Source organism: Lithobates pipiens, unplaced genomic scaffold, assembly GCF_037356315.1.
Source record: "Lithobates pipiens isolate NorthernLeopardFrog02 unplaced genomic scaffold, aLitPip1_a1.2 Scaffold_3, whole genome shotgun sequence".
Classification (NCBI taxonomy): Eukaryota; Metazoa; Chordata; class Amphibia; order Anura; family Ranidae; genus Lithobates; species Lithobates pipiens.
In genome coordinates, this window is record NW_027507790.1 from 47,459,702 (window position 1) to 47,483,500 (window position 23,799).

Consider the following 23,799-nt stretch of genomic DNA (forward strand, 5'->3'; position numbering starts at 1 on the left):
AGCACCGCCTTCAGGCTTTCTAAGGGCGTAAATTTTTGAGTTCACTTCTCACTACCTATTACAGTTTTGAAGGCCATAAAATGCCAAGATGGCACAAAACCCCCACAAATGACCCCATTTTAGAAAGTAGACACCCCAAGCTATTTGCTGAGAGGCATGTTGAGTTCATGGAATATTTTATATTTTGCCACAAGTTGCGGGAAAATTACAAACTTTTTTTTTTTTTTTTTTTTTCACAAAGTTGTCACTAAATGATATATTGCTCATGCATGCCATGGGCATATGTGAAATGACACCCCAAAATAAATTCTGCTGCTTCTCCTGAGTACGGGGATACCACATATGTGGGACTTTTTGGGAGCCTAGCCGCGTACGGGGCCCCGAAAACCAAGCACCGCCTTCAGGCTTTCTAAGGGCGTAAATTTTTGAGTTCACTTCTCACTACCTATTACAGTTTTGAAGGCCATAAAATGCCAAGATGGCACAAAACCCCCACAAATGACCCCATTTTAGAAAGTAGACACCCCAAGCTATTTGCTGAGAGGCATGTTGAGTCCATGGAATATTTTATATTTTGCCACAAGTTGCGGGAAAATTACAAACTTTTTTTTTTTTTTTTTTTTCACAAAGTTGTCACTAAATGATATATTGCTCACGCATGCCATGGGCATATGTGAAATGACACCCCAAAATAAATTCTGCTGCTTCTCCTGAGTACGGGGATACCACATATGTGGGACTTTTTGGGAGCCTAGCCGCGTACGGGGCCCCGAAAACCAAGCACCGCCTTCAGGCTTTCTAAGGGCGTTACAGTTTTGAAGGCCATAAAATGCCAAGATGGCACAAACCCCCCCCAAATGACCCCATTTTGGAAAGTAGACACCCCTAAATTTAGGGGTACACTAGTGAGACTAGGTAATAAATGGCGGGTGCCCTGAAACTATAAAAAAATAACTAACCAACCAGCGTCACCTGTAACAGTTATATGGTGATCACTGGTGAAAGGGTTAACTAGGGGGCAATCAGGGGGCTTTATGCGGTAGTATATGGGGGTCCCTGGCGCTATAAAAAGCTGCGGCGAACCTAAATACCTACCTGCCTAACTAGCGTCACCTGTGACACTAATACAGCGATCAGAAAAACGATCGCTTATTAGGCTGGGTTCACACTGGAGCGATGCGGGAACGCCACGAATGCGCGGCGGGTTCCCGCATCGCATGCCTCCCGGCGGCAGTTCACACTGCCCTATGCGAACTGCTGGGAGTGTCAGTGAAATGTTAATGACACCCCCAGATCAGTTCGCATATCGCAGTGCGATCTGCAAACTTGGATCGCATGGTGTGAACACCCATGCGATCCGATTCTGCTGCGGACCAAAAAAAGGGTCCCGTGCGAGTTTGCGGCGGGTGCGACACTAATTCAGCCATACTATCTGTATAGCTGAACTCGAATCGCACAGAGATCGGATGTGATTTGCACTGCAGTGCGGTGCGAATCACATCCGTTCTCATAAACCGCTGCAATGTGAACCCAGCCTTAGTGACACTGGCGACGGGGGTGATCACGGGGTTAAACCTTTATTGGGGGGGTTATGGGGGTACCTTAGAACTAAAGGGGGCTAACCCTAACTGCCCTAACAGTTATTAGTCACAAATGACACCCGCCGGGTGATCAGGGGGTTAAACCTTTATTAGGTAATAAATGGCGGGTGCCCTGAAACTATAAAAAAATAACTAACCAACCAGCGTCACCTGTAACAGTTATATGGTGATCACTGGTGAAAGGGTTAACTAGGGGGCAATCAGGGGGCTTTATGCGGTAGTATATGGGGGTCCCTGGCTCTATAAAAAGCTGCGGCGAACCTAAATACCTACCTGCCTAACTAGCGTCACCTGTGACACTAATACGGCGATCAGAAAAATGATCGCTTATTAGGCTGGGTTCACACTGGAGCGATGCGGAAACGCCGCGAATCCGCGGCGGGTTCCCGCATCGCATGCCTCCCGGCGGCAGTTCACACTGCCCTATGCGGACTGCTGGGAGTGTCAGTGAAATGTTACTGACACCCCCAGATCAGTTCGCATATCGCAGTGCGATCTGCAAACTCGGATCGCATGGTGTGAACACCCATGCGATCCGATTCTGCTGCGGGCCAAAAAAAGGGTCCCGTGCGAATTTGCGGCGGGTGCGGCGGGTGTGGCGGGTGCGGCGAATGGCTGAACTCGAATCGCACAGAGATCGGATGTGATTTGCACTGCAGTGCGGTGCGAATCACATTCGTTCTCATAAACCGCTGCAATGTGAACCCAGCCTTAGTGACACTGGCGACGGGGGGTGATCACGGGGTTAAACCTTTATTGGGGGGGTTAGGGGGGTACATTAGAACTAAAGGGGGCTAACCCTAACTGCCCTAACAGTTATTACAGTCACAAATGACACCAATGCAAAAAAAAAAAAAAAAAAAATGACATTGGTGTCACTGTGACTGGGGGGCAGGGGTAATTGGGGGGGGGTGATCGGGGGGGTGTGAGTGTGCCTGGCATGTTCTACTGTGTGTGTAGAGTGTTGGTGCAACTCACCGATCCGCTCTCCTCCGTGTCGGAACGAAAAATACCGACACGGAGGAGAGAATACATCACTTCCTCTCCTGTGTTTACATTACAGGAGAGGAAGTGATGTCACGGGGGATTCCTATTCGTCGGGAGCGATCGCGTGGGGGTGGCCATGAATGAATGGCTGCCCCCTCGTCCCGGATCGCTCCCGGACGAAAACCGACCGCCGCAGGCACCGGGCGGGGGCCCGATCGGGCCCCCGACCCGCGGGAGGCAAGGGACGTACAGGTACGCCAATATGCCTGCCCGTGCCATGCTGTCGACGTACATCGTCGTGCGGCGGTCGGCAACTGGTTAAAGACAACTATCCGGCACCTCGGTATCGCATCCAAAAGACCGCCATTTATGTGCATTTGACCCGTTGCCAAATGGTATGTGTGTCCACCTCTGCTGGTAAGAGTACCTCATTGAGTATACATATTATTGATGTTCTTCGTGTCACAAGCACCACTCCCTTGTGCAGTCATTACCTCTGAGACACCACGGTTAATTCACATCTGGATTTAATTCCTCACATTGACTTACATTTTCCAGTTTTATATTAGTCATTGGACTTTAACTTGCACATTACACTGTACTGTTCACTTTGTGATCTTTTTTTATTTCTTTATGGCTATTGCAAGCCTCAGCGCTACACATTTTTTGCTTATATATATCAACCACCAGGGCGGCAGCAGAGGTCATGCGACTCAGGGAGGTGAACTAACATTCTGTCTGGGACAGTACAAGTGCTGTCTTAATCACCAATACATATTCCATGGATAGAATAGTGACAAGGGGATCTCTGCAGGGGAATCTACTAGATTCCAAGTTCTACAACAGGTTGGGACAGATGTGTCCGGGATGAGAGTCCCACTGTCAATAGGGGTAAATGTACCAGTAACACCTTAAGGATCGTTCTCCCTTATTTGAGTTTTTTTCCCCTGTTTCGGCTTCTGACACATCTTTTGAGAAGAATTTGTGAGGTGGTAACACTGATATTAGTATTGGCCGAATTAGCCCAGGAGGCCTTGGTACCCTGACATAGTGAGTCTTGCGGGTGTTGCTCCTTGGACACTCCCAGTCCAGCCGGACCTAATGGTCTTGAGTCCTGTATCTCAACACGGTTGAGTCCCTGGAAGCCAGCTTCGGAGAACTTCAATTACAGGATTTGAAAATATTTATTTGCCTGGTGTAAAGCCAAGAAGTGGCACCCGCAGAAATATGTGAGTGTGAGATTTTCTTTTTCTTTGTCCAATCAGTAGGGGAAAGGAGATTGCCCTTCAGTACCATTAAGGGTTAGAGTTTGTCACTATCCATTCTTTTCCAGAGGCTGTTTTTTCTCACTCATTGTACATACCTCATACAGCATGTAACTTGGACAGTCCTACCTGTCATGCCATTTTTGTCTCCTTGGGACTTGAATTTGATCTTGATTGGTCTTGCAGAGGCCACTTTTTGAACCAATCTCAGGATCTACTTGAGTTGTCGGCACAGGTCAGGAATCTTGGTTTGTGCTGCCAGAAGGTCCAGGAAGGGCAGGCAGCATCCAGGTTGAATATTTAGCAGTGGATCTGCCAGTTTATCAATGATGCCTATGGTTTAAATGGCAAAAACACATTTTTTTTCTGGGGAGAGATTCTCTACCAGGTGTGGGGGAGTATCTTGGGCCATCAGTCATCGGGTGTCAGTGGCCCAGTTGATGCTGTCTCCCTCCCTTCAAGGATATTGCTTTGAAACGTCCCAAGTAGTTATATAATAACCAGCTTTGTGTCCTGTGATGTACGATAAAGAAGATAGAATTTTTTTTCTACAGCTTACCTGTAAAATTATTTTCTTGAGTACATCACAGGACACAGAGTTCCTTCCCCTCTTTTGGGAATTTATTGCTTGCTACTAAACTGATGTGCTTCCTGTGTAGGAGGGGTTATATAGGGGAGGAATTCCTGTTTGATTGCTCTACCACTGTCCATTCACCTATAGGTGGCGTTTAACCCAAGTAGTTATTAATATAATAACCAGCTCTGTGTCCTGTGATGTACTCCAAGAAAAGGATTTTACTGGTAAGCTGTAGAAAAAATCCTATTTTTTTTGTTATTTGTTCTATTTCATTTGTTCACATTTTGATAGGTTTACCTTTTCTTCCCTCTCTATTTCCCTTTCTTTATAATATGGTAACATTTACTGTGCCGGCCTTCAATTTTTTTATTTATTTTTTCATTGCCTTACAGGATGCCATCCTATTTTACATTCCACAAATTGTTCAGGCTCTGCGGTATGACAAGGTGAGTGCTCTTTCCTGCAACACTCAACAATAATTTTCCAGCTTATATGTTTGACAGAAGCCGATGAAACAGCTTTTGTCGAATGATGGCCACACACTGATCACAATTTGGCTGGTCCCTGCTGAACTGACCAAATCCATCAATGGCCAGCTTTATTATAATATGTGCTGCTTTGGTTTTGGATTATAATGACACAAAGTTTGGTGTACACTCAGATGGGTTATGTCCGGGAATACATACTATGGGCAGCTGCAAAATCCCAGCTTCTTGCTCATCAGTTTATATGGAACATGAAGACCAACATTTATTTAGATGAAGAGGCACATCAGAAGGATCGTGAGTAAATGATTACTTTTTTCTTTCTTTGTTTTCTTTGTACGAAATTATCTCCAGAGAATCTATCCCATGCATTAGCGAGCGTAATATGTGCTATACAACATATATCTTAATCTCCTATAATTTTTGTTTACCCTAACTGTTTATTTTCATAGCAGCATACAAAAGGTACAATGGAAAAATATATACAATAGGCCATATCAAAGAATTGGCATCAAGGACATATTCTATACAGACATAGAAAAACTGCACGTCATATAAAATTGGTAGTAGCAGGAGCCATTGGCGGTCAATCAAATTCTGTATTGGGGGCAAGGCCAAGCTGCCCTGTGTCTATAGACGCAGACAGGGCAGCTTGGGATCGGGTCTGCATAAGTGCCCCCATAAGAAGCTTCCTATGGAGGCACTCACCGAAGAGGAGTAGCCAAGAGCACCACGGGGGGAGGAGAAGAGGATATGGCCACTGCTTTGTGCAAAACCATTGCAGATAATTATGACAGGTTTATTATTTTAATAAAACAATCTTGGAAGCTTACAATCACTTTAATCTCCTATAATTTTTGGATGGCCAAAGACCAGAACGTTTCCACAATGAGAAATATCAATGCTCCATAGCTTTATACCGTCATACCAACTGTGACCAAATACCCAGGGGTACAACACAGCATGCACATAAAAATGAACATTTCCCTTTTCACATTTATGTGTTTACAAATTGCAATGAAATGACCATGGCTGCTCTAGAGTTTCGGTGATTATTTGAAAACTAGGCCCATATGAAAACTTTGCTTAACAAATAAAAAAAATCCATATACAGCACATTTTTACCAGGGATATTCTATAGGTTTAGGTTGGTAAGCTTCAGCATATCTGTTAAGTTAGAGATCATTCCGTCGGCCATTTAACTGCAGTTTTGTGTTATACCTACAGAAAATAATGATGGTTATGGCACACAATAATTTTTATAGCTTAGTGAATTAAATTGTTGCTAAAACCACAACTGTAAAATCAGTCTGTTTATGCAGTAAAGCATGCTTGTTATACTCACTGTGAAACCCACGGAGTTAATCCTGTGCATTGTGTAAAAAGGCAGTTTGATCCTGTCTTCTCTCATCCTCCCCTTCTTTTACTGTCCCCAATCCAACTTCTGATAGAACAGAGCCTTGAGGGAACTCTGCACATGCTCAGTTTGGTGTATATTGCTAGAGAGTTTATTATTTATTTTTTGTGATGGTGCATGTTATCAGCACAGGGCCCACCAGCTAAAATTATTGCATTTCCATGTCCTGTGTACTGTGGGGGACCAGATATAGTGAATGCAAGGTCACTTTAAGCCTTAAGGGCAGCATATACACAGGATGCCACAGCAGAGTCACAGGTTGTAAACACTGCCCAGAAATGGTTACCCCATACCAGTGATATCGCCATAAATCTGCATCCAAAGTCTATGTGAATATCTAAAGAAAAAACCTTTTTCGTTTTGGATAGAGTGGATAAGGGTTCAAACTTTTTTTTTTTTTTTCGCTTCTCTTGTATCGCATACTAAGAGAAAAAATACTTATGCTTGTCCCAAAGACACAATATGAAATAATAGCTAATCTTTCCAAAATAAAGAAAAACCCCTCTTTGACAGTTGTCGCTGGAATAAGTGTCCCCAATAAAAGATTAACTATTGCTGTTCTAGTGACAACTGAAAATACATGGGTAAATCTCTCCAAAGAGGACACATTGGTAAAAAACCTGACAGAGCTTCTAACCCCATTGCCACTTAAACATTATATACTGTATTTATTGGTGTATAACACTCACTATTTCACCATGAAAATCGGGTGCATAAACCATGTGCGTGTTATATGCCAATACTTACATTTTAGCTGCCTCAGAGGGGACGGGGGAGGGGGGCGGGACGAGCGCCATCAGATTACATACAGTGAGAATCTCCTGTTTACTTGGTGGCCTCTGTAATAGTAAGTCCTGTCTCCTGGGCTGCCATTGGACCACTGTTTGTATATCATAGGAGAGTCTCACTGTATGCAATCTGTTGGCATTCGTCCCCCCCGTCCCCCCTCCCCTCTAGGCTGCAGATGGGCTGCACTGATGGCCATGGTAAACTGCAGCATTGATGGCAATGGTGAGGCTGCTGCATTGATGTGGACTAATGAGGCTGTATTGATGGCACTTGTGAGGCTGCAGATGGGCATTGATCAGGCTGCATTAATGGCAATGGTGAGACTGCAGACGGGACTCTGACCCTTATTTTGCTTTAAAAGTTCCTTATATCATTTTTTTTTTTTCCCTGAAACTTCCCTCTTAAAATGAATGTGCGTGTTATAAGCCGATAAATACGGTACTTTACATTTTGATGAAAGTTGGTGGGCTAAAGAATTGATTTTGAAATTCATCTATCTAGTAAGGGCTTTGCTTTTTGTTTAAGTACTTTCTGATGGGTAATGAAAGCTTTACAATTTTATAGGAAAGAGGAGCTGCTTAGATTTTTAGTTCTCTATATTTAGTGGCATGCTTCCTAATTGTGGCGCTTATAGCCATTTTGTCCAAATGTATCCTTGCAAAACTTTAAATATAGTTACATAAAGGGCGATGTTCTAAAAACCTAACCATACAAATATTATAGTTGCAGCCTTTTAGCTCTCTTTGCATTTTAATCCTGTTCATGTGCTTCATGCCTTGTCTGCAGCTGACATTGGAGATCTGCTGGAGCAGCTGGTTGAGGAAATTACTGGATCCTTGTCCGGGCCTGCCAAAGATTTCTACCAACGAGAGTTTGATTTTTTTAATGAAATAACCAACGTCTCAGCAATCATTAAGTAAGCCTTTTTACACAACATTTTGTCTAAGGGCCTATAATTACAGTTAATGTCAGACTTGGGCTCATTCACTCTGCAGTGATGTGAACTACTAAGCATGCGTTGCAGTGCGTTAAACGGGTTATTCAGAGTGAATGGGCATCACAATCACAGGAATGGTGTGTATGTGTGTTTTGGAGGTGCTTTAGGTGCATTTGACAATGAATGGCACCACAGTGCACCAAAGCTTGTAACATACTGTATATTGCCACACGTGGCGGCAATGCTTGTGTTACCGCAGTGCAATGGTGTGAGTGGACCCGTTTGTAAAATATGCAACTTGGTTCCCCATCCCTAAGTTTATATATATGCAAGCAAATTGGTTTGTACCTGTCTGGGGAAACAGTGTAATCCATTTACAAGGTTACCTAGTTCTTAATGCTACATAATTAACATTGGATTCACTATTGTGTATTGCAATAATGCCCCAAACTGGCTGCCATCAACCCCAATAAACCTTACCAGCACACCACAATGCATGCCTGTTTCAACAAACTGTGTGCTGTGGTGCATTGCATAAAAAAGTGCAGGTGTGCTAAAAATGTTCTGCTGTGTTGAAGGGGCTGCCTTGCTGCAACGCATGTTAAGATTCAACATAAGGCACCCATCTTGTGTGAATTCAGATTAATGAATCTGGTCAGTTGTTTTCTTGAATTCAATAAACGGCAATCATTACAAAAAAAATGTACACCTTTGATTTTGAATGCCAGATCAGCACAATTGTTTCTGATGTTTGTTAAAGTGTATATATTTTTTAAGTTGTCTATAGAGCCAGAAGGGTTAGACCCTCTGTAAAGATTTATTTCCACTGGAACATTCAGCATCTCTATTTGTCCTGGTTACCATTATCACCAGGGCGAGAAAAGTCTTTCAAGGGGGTTATCTTTTCTGGTGGATTTCCCTACTGTGGCCAAAACGCCACAAAACATAGTTTGCAATAAATATATATTGCAAGGCTTTCTATTAATCTTTTTTTTGTTCTGACCCGGACAATTATATTTAATAAACAGAAATCTTAGCATAAATTAAACATCCATTAAAATTTAATTCAAAAAATTTAGGATTAGAAAACTGCATTGGATTTTTTATGTCTTCTAACCAATAATATTAGTGTGTGTGTGTGTGTGTGTATATATATATATGTGTGTGTGTGTGTGTGTGTGTGTGTGTATATATATATATATATATATATATATATATATATATATATATATATATATATATATATATATATATATACACACACACACACACACACACACACACACACACACACACACACACACACACACACACACACACAAATAGCCCCCCCCCCCTTTTTTTTTAAGTGACCAAAAGTAATTGGACAATTGAATCAAAAGCTTTTTCATGGCCAGGTGTGGGCTACTCCATCGTTATTCCTTCATCAGTTAAGGTAAAAGGTCTGAAGTTGATTCTAAGTGCGGTATTTGCTTATGGAATCCGTTGCCGTGAAACCTACATCATGTGTTCAAAGGGGCCGTCCATGCAAGTGAAACATGACATTGTAAGGCTTCAAAAATGAAACTAATCCATCAGCGAGATAGCAGCAACATTGGGAGTGGCCAAATCAACAGTTTGGTAAATTCTGAGGAAAGAAGAATGCACTGGTGAGCTCAGCAACATAAAAAGGCCTGGACGTCCATGGAAGACAACAGTGGTGGATGATCACAGGATCCTCTCTATGGTAAATAAAAACCCATTCACAACATCCAGATAAGTGAAGGGCACTTTCCAGGAGGTGGGCATATCATTGTCAAAGTCTAAAATCAGGAGAAGACTTCACAAGAGCAAATACAGAGGGTTCAAACCATTCATAAGCCTGATTTAAGCCAAAAAAACATTGAAAAAAGCCAGACCAGTTCTGGAAATGCATTCTTTGGACTAATGAAACTAAGATTAATCTGTACCAGAATGGAGGGGAAAAAAGTGTGGAGAAGGTTTGGAACAGCTTATGAGCCAAAGCACACAGCTCATCTGTAAAACATAGTGGAGGCAGTGTGATGGCATGAGCATGCATGGCTTCCAGTGGCACTGGGTCATTGGTGTGTTTATTGATGATGTGACAGAAGCAACCGCCTGAATTCTGCATTGTTTAGAGATATACTGTCAGCCCAGATTCAGCCATAATGCAGAAAAGTTGATTGGGACAGTACTTCACAGTACAGATGGACAATAATCCAAAACACACTGCAAAAGCAACCCAGGAGCATTTGAAGGAAAATAAGTGGAATATTCTGCAATGGCCAAGTCAATCATCTGATCTCAACCCAATTGAGCATGCATTTCACTTTCTGAAGGCAAAACTAAAGGCAGAAAAACCCACAAATAAAGAAGAACTGAAGTTAAAGCCTGGCAAAGCCTCAGAAACGAGGAAACCCAGTCTTTGGTAGTGTCCATGGGTTCCAGATTTCAGGCAGTCATTGTCAGTAAAGGATTCTCAACAAAATACCAAAAAATTAAAATTGTATTTATGATTATATTAATTTGTCCAATTACATTTGAGCCCCTGAAAATAGTGGGTCTGTGTTTAAAAACGTTTGCAGTTCCTAAAATTTGTACTTAATATTCATGTTCAACCCCTTGAATTAAATCTGAATATCTACACTTTCAATTAATTTGGATTGTTTTGTTTTAATTTTATTCTGGTGGCATACAGAGACAAAAGTGTGAAAATTGTGCCTGTGTCCAAATATATATGGACCTAACTGTGTGTGTGTGTGTATGTGTGTGTGTGTGTGTATGTATATACACACACACACACACACACACACACACACACACACACTGATCAGCCATAACATTTACCTCTGACAGGTAAAGTGGATGACAGTGACATCTAAATATTGGTGGGCTATATTAGGCAGCAAACAAACATGTTGTCCCTGAAGTTGATTTGTTTAAAGCAGAAAAATGGGCAAGCGTAAGGTTTCGGGTGACTTTGACAAGGTCCAATGTAATGGCTAGGTGACCAGGTCAGAGCAACTCCAAAACTGCAGCTTTTGTGTGATGTTCCCAGTCTGAAGTGGTCCAAGAAAGGAAAACCAGCGGGTCATGGGCGGCCAAGACTAATTGATGCAAGTGGGTAGTGAAAGCTGGTCTGTGTAGTCCAATCAAATGGATAAGCTAATGTAGCTTAGATTGCTGAAAAAGTAAATGCTGGTTTCAAAAGAAAGGTGTCAGATCACACAGTGCATTACAGTTTGTTGTAAATGGAGCTGCGTAGCTGCAGAATAATCGTGGTGCCTATGCTGACCCGTGTCCACAGTCAAAAGTGCCTACAATGGGCCTTTTGAGTATCAGAACTGGACCACAAAAACAATGGAAGAAGCTGACTTGCTGATGAATCACATTTTTTCTTTTACATCATATGGATGGCTGGGTGCCAGTGTGTTGCTTACCTGAGGTAGAGATGGCACCAGGATGCACTATGGGAAGAAGGCAAGCCAAAGGAGACAATGTGATGCTTTATCTAGTGTGTAGTTCATGCCTTGATGGGTCAGGGCCATTTTGGTGGCAGAGAGGGGACCTGCTTAATATTTGGTTGTCATAATGTTATGACTTATCAGTGTGTGATATATATATATATATATATATATATATATATATATAATCGATAGATCGATATCCACACTTTGCCTGCAATTACTTTTTTTTTTATGAATGCTGAATCTGCTGTGGAGCCTGTGGTGCCCTTCAGATTGTTCTCGGTATAATGGTTCAGGTAACACTTCAGGATTGAAGAGGCTTATCATATGACCTGCCAGCCATATGACAGATTTTTTTCCTCTGTTGATTTCAAATAACAGAGATTTACTTCCGAGTCCAAAAGCAATAGCACAAACAGAACAGTGTTGTCAGTCTGGTGTGAGGTTAGTGTTAGATGGGCTTGACTAATTAAAGCAACAATCTTGGTAACGCGTAAAGCGGAGTTCTACCCAAAAGTGGAACTTCCGCTTTAAGTACTTCTTACCCCCTGACATGCCACATTTGGCATGTCATTTTTGGGGGGGCGGGGGGTACCTAGTTTTGAAAGGTACCAAGCTCCCACTTTCGCTTGGGCCACCTAGGTGACTCCTCCTCTCCCCTTAGGTGACCCCTCCCTGCCTGCAATCTTCTGGGACATGTCACAGATTCCTGAAGATTGCACGGCCATTCAGGAAGCGCAGTGCGCACCCGGCTGTGAAGCCGCAAGCTGTCACAGCCAGGTGGCCGCAGTAGTAATGCTGGACTGAGCAGCTGGGCATTCCCTGGGAGGTCGATTCGGGGGTCCCTTACCTCCCTCTCTTCTCTCCCTGTCCTTTTCTCCCCCCCATGGGGGATGCTGTGTGTGGCTGTTTAACGGTGTGTCTGTCATGTGAAGGGGCTCTCCGGGGGGGGCTCTCACCTGTGGGGGGGCTGCGCTGGTTGGCTATCTCCTGAGTGGTGTTTTTCAAGTCCCTGGGGGTGCCTGTGAGGCTGTGCCTGTGATCATTGCAGCGCTGATCACCGCCATTTTTTAGCTCTGTCCCTCATGGTTTTTCAGTGTCAGGGGCCATTTTACGTATGGGCAAGGGAAAGCATGCTCTCCTGTGTCTCGGCTGCCATTTTCCCTGTGATTTGTCTTTATACTGGATGCCGGTGTTCATTTTCTAGAAGCCTGAGCACGTTTTTCAGCTTCTCTAGAGACCGCATGTGTTCCTGTAATCCGGCGGACATTTTCCCAGTGTTTTATGTCCTTATGCTGGACGCTGGGTGGCCATTTCCTTTGAGCCTGAGCACATTGCAGAGCGGTTTTAGCGCCATTAGCAGCAGCTTTGAATGACACAGAGTGGATTCCTCTGCACCTGGGAGCTAACAGAGACCACGGGCACTACTTGCGGCCCTATAAGCCATTTACATCCCCGGAGTGGAGAACTGGCAGGCGGACTATCTAAGCCGGCAGATGCTGGACCCAGGAGAATGGGTGTTGCATCCGGAGGTGTTCAGGCTACTGTGCCTGCGGTGGGGTAGACCAGACGTGGATCTTCTGGCCTCCTGTCTTAATCGGAAGGTGCCGAGATTTGTGTTCTGGACGAGAGGTCTGTGGGCAGACGTGCTGGTGGCTCCGTGGGCTGATCTACGCCTTTCCGCCACTAAAACTGTTACCGCGTCTGCTTCACGAGGGGATCCCAGTAATACTGATTGCCCCAGATTGGCCCCAGCATCCCCGGTACGCAGGCCTAGTGGCAGACGCTCGCTGTCGACTGCCGTTGCGAGAGGACCTTCTGTCTCGAGGTCCGATTGTCCATCCTGCTTTACCATCGCTGGCTATAACGGCATGGCTATTGAGAGCCAGGTTTTGAGGAACCGGGGTCTGTCGGACTCGGTGATCCCAACTATGTTGAGAGCACGGAAATCTTCTTCTCTGAAGATATATCATCGTACCATGTGTGAGGAGAAAGGATGGCGTCCACACTCCTTTACCATATCCAGGATCCGGCTGTTTCTGCAGCAAGGAGTAGACCAGAAATTGGCCTTAAGCACCATTAAAGGACAAATATCAGCTTTGGCTTTTTTTCAGTGACCCCTGGCATCTCACTCTCAAGTGAGTACTTTTGTCCAAGGGGTCCGGCATGTTGTTCCCCTGGTGCGTCCACCGTTACCTCCATGGGATCTAAATCTGGTGTTGTCGGCGCTGCAAAAAAAACGCCATTTCAAAATATCAGAGAGATCCCTCTGTTGATTCTTTCCCAGAAAGTGGTCTTTCTAGTGGCCATCACGTCGGCCAGGAGGGTTTCGGAACTGGCGGCCTTGTCCTGCAAGTCGCCCTATCTGGTTATCCACAAGGATAAGGTGGTGTTGTATCCGTAACCGTCTTTTCTACAGAAGGTGGTCTCGGCGTTTCACATCAATGAGGACATTGTGTTACCATCTCTGTGTCCTAAGCTGACGCATCCTAAGGAAGTGGCTCTTCATGCTCTAGACGTGGTTCAAGCTCTGAAGGTGTATTTGTCTGCCACGGCGCCCTTCCGGAAGTCAGACTCGCTGTTTGTTTCGGTGGCTGGTCCAAAGAAAGGCATGGCGGTCTCGTCGGCCAACATTTTCAGGTGGATCAGATAGATTGTTGTACAGGCCTACGCCTTGAAGGGGCACGTGCCCCCCTTTCCGGTCACGGCCCACTCCACGAGGGCAATCAGAACATCTTGGGCCTTCCGACATCAAGCGTCTGTCGCTCAAGTGTGGAAAGCGGCAACCTGGTCGTCTGTACACACTTTTACAAAATTCTACAAGGCCGCAAAGTTTTGCAGGCGGCTGTATAGTTGCAATTGTGTATGCAATTTTACCTTTTTTCCTGTTTTTTTGGATAAAAACGCAGTACCTTTAAGTTAATGCACTGTTGCATTAGTTATCGCAGTTTTTGGTGTGGGTTGAGGGTAGTGTCTCCTGTTGAGGTGTACCCTGTTTGGTGGTGTTTTTTTGTGGGTAAAGTTATACTAGTTCCCACTTGCCATGGTGGATGAAGTTTTTATGCTGTTTTCCTACCCCTCGTTGGGCACTGCTTGGGGACTTCCCAATGGCTAAGAGAGGAGCTGTGTCAGTCGGTGAATATAAGAGAAAATAGGATTTTTAATACTCACCGTAAAATCCTTTTCTCTGTAATTCACCGACTGACACAGCACCTGCCCCTCCTATTTTTTCTTTACGTTATACTGCTTGTTGACGTACTGATGGATGCATGGCAGGCTGGGGAGTTGTTACCTAAGGGACCCCCCCTTGGGCGGAACTGGAAAGTTCTGTGTTTTACATAACATATAATGCCTAGTATTCTCCTAAAGGTGGCGTAACAACCCAATGACTAAGAGAGGAGCTGAGTCAGTCAGTGATTTACAGAGAAAAAGATTTTATGGCGAGTACAAAAAATCCTATTTTTATATAAATGAATAAACGCAGGCAATGGTAAGCACGCCCGCCAGTGTTAAATTGTTTATCTCATCCCTCTGAAACTTTTGCTGGACAACTTGATCTGTTAAAAGAAGTTGAAAAATAACAGACTTGCCTCCTGGATCACCAGGTAATAATAAAGGAAACAAATAGTTTTAAAAATGCAGCCTCTGTGTTTAACGATTGGTAGGCTGCAATATATTACATTTTTGCTTTTGGGTTTAGATGAACTTTAAACTTTTTTTCTGATTTTATTACAAATTTAATTGCCTATTGAGCAGTTTATTTTGCCTTAGAAACTTCACACCAGTTAAACTAAGTTAAATATGTTAAGTGGCACAATGTGTTTAAAGTTCATGTCTCACTGATAATAGTTGGAACACACAGTGGGGGCTGACATGTTTATGCCTAAGAAATCCCACCACACATTCCCCCCTATGTCTTATAAACCTGGCATTAAAGTCTAATTACTGTCATTACTCCATCAGAAGTGTGCAGGAAAACCTGGCCCAATGGGGGGAGCAGATTATCCTTTCCCTCCAGACTCATTAGCTAAATGAGGTGCATCCAGGCACAAAACTGTTTAATCTGGAAAAAAAGTTGACTCTAATTACTTGTACAATATTGAACCTTAGGGAAATCTTTAAGTTTAGTCCCCATCTACCTATAACCTGGAAGGAGTTGGCCTGTAATTCTCCAGCTGATTGGAGCTAAAGAGCCCTGTATAACCTGGCAGATGGAGACTCTTGGGGCAAGCTAGGACATGCAGCAGCTTTCGTGGTACAAGTTGTCATCATTTCATTTATATTTGGATATCTACAGTATTGCAGTGTGAAGATTATTCCTTTTAATGTCACTATTTTACTTGCCAGGCCATATCCTAAAGGAGATGAACGGAAGAAGGCTTGCCTGAGTGCTCTGTCTGAAGTAAAAGTCCAGCCAGGTAAGGCTCATATGCATTGTGTTGATCATGTCTATGTACATGCTATAATGGTATAAGGCTTTTACATGGGGGGGTCCTGTGGCTGGACTGGTGAGTGCCCCTGGTAGCCCTGCTGATAATCCCTGGATATTTAGTTGCTACCTCCTCACTTCACTCCCCATTTTCATCCCCTTTTGGTGCAGACAACATGGTCTTGTACTGGTCAGTGTACTGGAACTGCAGGCGATTTACATTTACAAGTTACACTTGCAAGATATCCCTGTAAGGGTTCAGCCAGAGAATTCCACAGCCATGGCATACATAAATAATACATACATACATAGAAGGCACCAGAAGCCGGGCAGGAGGAAGTTGATCTGGTCATAGGTGGAGCTTCATGTCCCAACTATGTCCACGGTTCACATCCCAGGTTTGGAAAATTGGCAGGTGGACTTTCTCAGTGGTTAGTGGTTGTCTCTGGGTGAGTGGGGTCTCCCAGAAGATCAGTGTGAAACTGGACAGGTTCGTCTCCAGGACAAGGGCTGGATGCTCTGGTAAAACCGTGGGACCAGTTCTCCCTGGTTTATGCCTTCCCTCCACTACAGCTTCTTCCATGTCTGCCTTCCCTCCTCTACAGCTTTTTCCATGTCTGCTTTATAGGATTGTATGCAAGAAAAGAGGGAGATGGGGACAGTTGCTGAGGCTGTCCTGCTAGGATTTGGGTGGAGGGAATACTGGTGATTTTGATCGACTTGGCTTGACCCTGGAGAACGTGGTATTCCAACATGCCATGTTAATAGACAGTCCTTAGATTGTTCCGGATCATCCTGACCTTCTGTTCCAAGGTGCGATCTTCCAGCCTTCTTTTTAGTTGCTGGCTTTTTAATGGCTTGGCTATTGAAGCCAGTTTCAGAGATGGGTTTCTTTCAATTTCTACTCTTATAAAAGCCAGGAATTCTGCTTCGAGGAAAATTTATCACAGGACCTTGAAATCATATATTGCTTTGGTGTGAGACTAGGAACTTTCATCCTTGCAAGTATGCTGTGTCTTGTGTCTCGGCTTTTCTCCAAGCAGAGTTTGATATGCGACTGGCTTTGAGTACATTCAAGGATCAGATTTCAGTCTTGGCAGTCTTCTTTCAGAGGCCGGTTGCTGCCCATTTCTTGGTGCATACCTTTCTACAAGGTGTTAGGTTTATTACTCCTCTGGACAGACCACCTTTGAACCCATGGGATCTCAATTTGTTTCTTTCTGTTTTATAAAAGCCTCAGTTGGAGTCCATTTCAGATCTTCCCTTCGTATTTTTGATGTAGAAGATTTTTCTGGTTACCATTAATTCAGCTCATCGGGTTTTGGAACTGACGGCCCTTTCCTGTAAGGAGCCATTTTTGGTACTCCACCTTGACAAGGGGGTTCTTAGACCTTGCCCTTCTTTTTTCACCAAGGTGATGTTGGCACCTTCTATCAGGATTTACCTGAAGTTGACTGTCCTGATTCTGCAATTGGATTGCCACTTTGTGCTTCCTGAGGTTCCAAAGGGTCGTGCAGCTTGCAGGTCTACTATTCCCTGTTGGATTTGTCAACTTATTTCCCAAGCTTATGGTTTGAAAGTTAAGGTTCCACTTTTTTTTTTTTTTTACACTACCTGTGCTTCACTTTACACTTTTATAAAGTTTTACCAGGTGGATGTTAGAGCCGCTGAGGACCCTACCTTTAGTTGCAGTGTTTTGCAGGTTGCGTGAGGTTCTATCCTGTTCTGGTTTGGTTTTTTTAGGGCCTGTTGGCTTCTTTGTTGCCCTTCCCTCATGTTCAGTGCTTCGGGACATCTGTGTTGTAAGGATTTACAAGGAAGCACTGTGTCCTGTGATGTACGATATAGAAAATGGGATTTTTGGCTTACCTTTAAAATCCATTTCTTGGAGTACATGGTTTATGACTTGCTACAAAAATCAAATTAATGATACAGGGGAGGGGTTATGCTTAGCGGATGGACTTCTAGTCTTTTTTTGAAATTGTACTTTCACCTGTAGGTGGCAGCATAACCTTTTCTCGCTCTCTGCCTCCCCTACACAGTCCTACCTTTTGCATGGAAGAGGCAGGATTCAGCCTGTGTGTCCTCTGCAGGGTCTCCCACCTCACCAATGATGTCATCCTATCGGCAGGGGCAGGTGGAGCTGGAGATCTGCACAGAGAAAAAAAAAACCCACACTGTTTTTTTTTTTTTTAAAGAAATGTTTCCCAATGTAGATCCATTGTCAATCACGACGGCCGACACACCGCAATATTATATTTTTGAAAAAAAAATTGCATCGATAATATCAATGCAAAAAAAAGTATAAACATTTTTTATTTTTAAGGAGCAGTGATTTTAAGGGGAACCCCAAAATTTATTTTAAAAAAATATGGTGACGGGGTGGTTGTGGGGATCTACAGGCAGGAGGCTTATCGGAATCTGGAAGTCCCCTTTGCCATGGGGGCCCCCAGATCCCACTCCCCCCCCCCTCCATGTGAATAAGTATGGGATACTTATTCACCCAAAAAAAGTGTAAAAAATAGACAGGAGTCCTTTATTATAACAATAAAAAAAAACAAAAAAACTATGTCCTTCAATGTAGATCCATCGTCAATCATGATGCCCGCCGGACACGACAAAGGAGGAAAAAACACTCCACCGGTGACAAAGGCTTACCGCCGAATGCCTGCTCTACTATGTGACAGTTCTTAAATAGGTAAAGGGTGGGGCCAGTCAGGGACGTCGCCTGGTTGCACCGCCCACCTTTTGACGTCACCTATCCAGCATGCACTGTTTGGTGACATTACAGGGTGGCCCCGCCCCTTACCTATTTAAGAACTGTCAAATGAAGGAGTGGGCTTTCGGCCGTTGGCCTTTGTGGTGGTGGGTGTCGCGATTGATGATAGATCTACATCGGGGGGACTTTTTTTTTTTTTTTTTTTAAAGAATTGTCAAAAACTGCCAACAGGCTTTATTTATTTTTGACACTTTTTTGGTGAATAAGTAGGGGTACAGTGCACTTTGCGGTGAGGTGGCTTATGGCCAATAACTTGCATATAGGCCTTTAAAATGGGAACTTTTGATTTTTCATGTTCGTGTCTCTTAGACTTTAATAGAGTTCACAGCTCAGGTCCAAACTTTTTCCCTGTTCGGGAGTTCTGGTGCGAACTGAACTGGGGGGGGGGGGGGTGCTTTGGCTCATCACTACCATTAGGTTGATTTTTCCTTAATTCGCTTTATCTGAAACCTCTTTGAGCTTATCTGAGCTTTACTTTTTTGATCCACTTATTTAAAACATTCCTATATGTGCTTAAAAACAGTACAACTTTTTGTGGTACATGATCTTCATTTGCTTCAATTTGTAGGATGTTATCTGCCTAGTAATCCAGAGGCCATCGTCTTGGATATTGATTACAAATCTGGAACTCCCATGCAGAGGTGATATATGTAGAAAAAAAAAATGTCTTTCTCATTTTGACAAAAGTATTAATATGTGTACAGTATTTTAAAAACTTTAAAACTTTAAAAAAATACATTATATTATATCCAGATGGTAGAAAGAGAAACTATAGTGAATAAAAGTACAAATTTTTAGTTGTACATTGACCTGAAAATAGTTTGTGATGTGACATTGGCTTTTTTTTTTTTTAGTAATATGTTCCCTATTTTGGTCATTTAATTAATGTACAGACATTTAAATGCTCCCTCTAGCGGTCATCTGAATGTTAGGAAATTAGGTTATTGGTGCTGCCATTGCTGACTTGTTTTTGAAGGTAAATATTTTGAGGCTTTCATCCTTAGGCTTTCCCAACTACTTGGTGAGTTACTAATCTAGAATTAATATTAGAATTTTTACTGATTACATGCTTGTTCCAGACTAGTCCCTTGTTAGTGAAGCAATGATAAAAGTGGCAATCCCTGAGCAGGTTTCTACCCTAAAAGGTAACCTTTAGTGGGGATAAACAAACTTTGTTTCTGTCAGTAAACTTGCTTTGAAAGAGTGGAACATCAAGATGCAACACTACTAATCAGGCCCTGCTTATGCTGCATAACAAACAAATATGTTTTTATAGAAACAAAGCTTTTAAAGCCTCAGCACTCATTGATAAAAAAATATTTCAATTAGGATGATCATAGTGTGTGTGTGTGTGTGTGTGTGTGTGTGTGTATGTGTGTATATATATATATATATATATATAATTGTTACACGTAATATATAAATAAAATAAAAAAACGGATTCCTCTTTACACATAAAGGAGGGGGGGCTGCTGGGACTTTGTATTTTGACAACAGGACGAGCTGATGTCAGACTACACTGATCAGTGCCTGCAGCAAAAAAAAAAAGATTTCCAGTCTGTTCCTTCGACAGAAGTCAATTAAGCGTTTGACTTCTGTTGAGCAGGGACCACCACACACTGAAATATTGTTGGTCCTTGATGAGTGGGACAAATTTCAATAAGTCTACAGTCAGCTTAATAGAACTAATATGGCTGTCCCATGTTGTACATAAAGAATTGCAAATTACACATAGGGACTAGGTTTTCAAAATATTAACACACACAAAACTACTTGCATCACGCTAATCTGTTTTTCATGTATATGTAAAATGACGTTAAATAGGCTGGACATTTGTCCCCTCAAAAAAAAAAAAATATATATTTTTTTACCTTTACCATGTATTTGCAGTGCTGCAAAAGCGCCATATCTGGCAAAGTTCAAGGTGAAGAGATGTGGAGTGAGTGAGCTGGAGAAAGAAGGTAGGTGTCAATTACTACATTCACCTGTTTAGACCGCTTACGCTTCTACTTATGCATGCTGAGCCCTCTTTCTTTCTCAGGCCTTCGCTGCCGCTCTGACTCCATAGATGAAAGTGAAGAGGAAGGTGGTGATAAAAAAGTTTGCTGGCAGGCAGCCATATTTAAAGTTGGCGATGACTGCAGACAAGTGAGTATAAAAACATTGATAGAATAGGAGTATTGATAGTGTCTTAACAGACCTAGGGGACGACCCAGTGTTATACAGACTTCCCATTGGAATAATAGGGGTGCAATATGATTTGTGCAAGGGAGGAGATATTAGCAGACTGGGTGAAATAAAGTATAAGCCTGGCCAGAGCTGCTGGTTCAGGGCATTGGGCATTTTAGATTTTTGCTTTATTATTTTGAAAGAAATTTAATGACTTGTTCCTCCTATTACAGGACATGCTAGCTCTGCAGATCATAGATTTATTCAAGAACATCTTCGAACTTGTTGGTCTCGACCTCTTTGTCTTTCCATATAGAGTGGTGGCAACAGCTCCTGGTGTGAGTAGATGATCCAGGTTGAGATCTGTTTGGTGGATTTTCTTTCTTTCTTGCTGGTTGTTTTTAAACTATATTCTAAAATACAGCATGTTTTATGAAGGCTACAGAAAAAATATTTTTCAGTAAATATAATCCTGATGCATGTTCAAAATATTCTAATGTTATAACTTTAAGTAAAATTTAGAACTATATGGACTTCTGCATAAACGACTCCTAAATCGTGATGTAGACTTCATCAAATTGATAGTAATTAACGACTGTCTTATTTGCCAGATAAACAAGGTTTTATATTGCCATGACTTTAGTGAAGAAAACATTTACTGCTTAATCACACATAGTATGGTGACCTGCATTTTTCAGTAAGGGGTTGTCCTTCTAGAGCTGCTGATAGTGTAGCTTGGGTAGTGAACAGTGTCAGAGTTCAGATTACAAAGAGAAGATACCCAACGCTTACCATTGTTAATTTAGGATCATAAAACAATATTGCACACAGATTTTTTTTGTGCCCACCAGGCACCCAGAATGATCATCTTTGCTATAGTAGGAAAATGCTCCTCTACCTGCTTCTTTTGGGTGTCGGTGTGAGTTCTACGGAGCAGAAATTACGTATTGGCCAAAGCTCCGCCCAGCGTGTTTTGTCAAACCAGGTTTGATTTGATGAAAAGGCTTACATAGTGGTGCACCTAAATATTTGAGGAAATTGTTGTTAAAATAAAGTGTGTCCAAGTTCAACTTCACAATTACTTCAGTTTTGATCTACATGAGACAAAACAAAACTGCTTACAATTTTTTTTTTTTTTCCTCTATTTTTTTTTTTTTTTTTTTTAGAACTGCAATCAAAGTATTTTAGTAATTGTTCACATCTGAACAGTTAATTCTAGTGTAAAGAATTTTTGTTGGCATTTTGAACATACTAAAATACAGAATTTCATCCGAATTGCTGTTATGTTCTATGACAAAGCTTTTCAGTCTTAGATCAAAGGTTCTGAGATTTTCCTTTTAAAATTTCCCTATACATTTGAAATTGTATTAGCCCCTCAGTGATTGCAAACTGTCCAAGTTGCACAGTAAAGTTATCCCAACCAATTTAACTCCCACTAAAGTTAGGATGAGATTTTGATCGGTGTGCAGCGTTTTTCTCCAAAAAAGACAGCATATACGTGTACCAAAAAGTTCAACCTATCCATCCAAACTATAATGTTCTATTATTGTTGTGGGACATCTAGGTGATTGGCAAACATGAATTGCAGCAGTGCAGATATATGAATCTCACACCTTTTTGTTGTATTGCAGTGCGGGGTTATTGAGTGCATTCCAGACTGCACCTCAAGGGATCAGCTGGGCCGTCAGACAGATTTTGGCATGTATGATTACTTCACTCGTCAGTATGGGGATGAGTCTACCCTAGCATTTCAGAAGGTACTGTTTCTACATTATCTTGCTATGGTAATTGTTCAGTGGTGCATTGAAGTTTCCAATACATTAATTTTTATATCTTCTAACTGCACGGGTTGCCATTTAAATTCTTCTGGTTTAAGTATTATACATCTCTGCAGAATTGTTGAACTGTGCTTTTGACCTGTATTTGATATGTGGTTTATCATGCTGACATTAGTTATCAGCTGACCAATGAAATACCTATTGTAAACAGTCAAGTCAGTAGGCAGAAGCTGCATTAAATAATTAGAAATGAAAGTGGCTAACTGAAATCCCCGTCTTACTTTTTGTATTTATTGGGTTTATGTATATGTGAATTTGAGGCAGCGACTAGGATTACTGGTACAACAATAATGGTCCCGGGTTAGGAATCAACTAGAAACCTACGTGTATGTGATTTCCATGTTCTTCCCAAATGTATTTGCTTTATCTGGGTCTTACACTGCAAATGTTGCTAATTTGTAACGTAGATTTATTCCTCGTTCTCTTTATAGGCCCGGTATAACTTCATCAGGAGTATGGCAGCCTACAGCCTACTGCTCTTTCTACTGCAAATTAAAGACAGACACAATGGCAATATCATGCTGGATAAATTGGGTCACATCATCCATATTGGTAGGTTCTCCTGATTTTCTTAAAAAAACAAAGTCTTGCAAGCTACCATATGAAAATCCAAATTATAATTAAAGATCATATGCTTATGCCAAATAAAAATTATATTGATATAATGTTGCGCTATTCAAATAAAATCATATGGTAATCATACTAAATCCTAATATTACTGACTACAGTTAAATAGTAGTGGTGAGATATTCCTATGCCTATGTAAAAAAAATCTAGTGAACATAATAATACAATATTATGCGATTAAAAGTTGCAATCATAAACCATTAAAAATGTTACTCCTATGCGATCCTCCCAATGACAACCTGTGTAGCATATACACCTCTAAATACACATGTTACATTCATATGTAATAGAGAACTTTACAACCCTGTGCAATAATTGAAGTGACAACCTGTAATTTACATCAATCTATATAAAAGTGCATCAATATACAATAATAAATATTGAAATAAAGTGACCCATGTTTAAAGTGCTCTTGTGCCAAACAAATTCATG

The 23,799-nt window shown here is 42.2% G+C and overlaps 1 protein-coding gene across 2 annotated transcripts in view; it reads left to right on the forward strand.

Moving 5' to 3' along the window:
• The window catches only part of PI4KA (phosphatidylinositol 4-kinase alpha), a 193,216-nt gene that overhangs the window by 160,640 nt on the left and 8,777 nt on the right, over positions 1 to 23,799 (forward strand). For both annotated transcript variants that reach the window (XM_077461622.1, XM_077461623.1), the window contains 10 exons: positions 4,823 to 4,876; positions 5,092 to 5,212; positions 7,908 to 8,037; positions 15,873 to 15,943; positions 19,302 to 19,374; positions 20,624 to 20,694; positions 20,775 to 20,881; positions 21,136 to 21,240; positions 22,534 to 22,659; positions 23,172 to 23,292. In XM_077461622.1, coding sequence (XP_077317748.1) covers positions 4,823 to 4,876; positions 5,092 to 5,212; positions 7,908 to 8,037; positions 15,873 to 15,943; positions 19,302 to 19,374; positions 20,624 to 20,694; positions 20,775 to 20,881; positions 21,136 to 21,240; positions 22,534 to 22,659; positions 23,172 to 23,292 — 979 coding nt within the window. The remainder of the gene's footprint in view (positions 1 to 4,822; positions 4,877 to 5,091; positions 5,213 to 7,907; positions 8,038 to 15,872; positions 15,944 to 19,301; positions 19,375 to 20,623; positions 20,695 to 20,774; positions 20,882 to 21,135; positions 21,241 to 22,533; positions 22,660 to 23,171; positions 23,293 to 23,799) is intronic.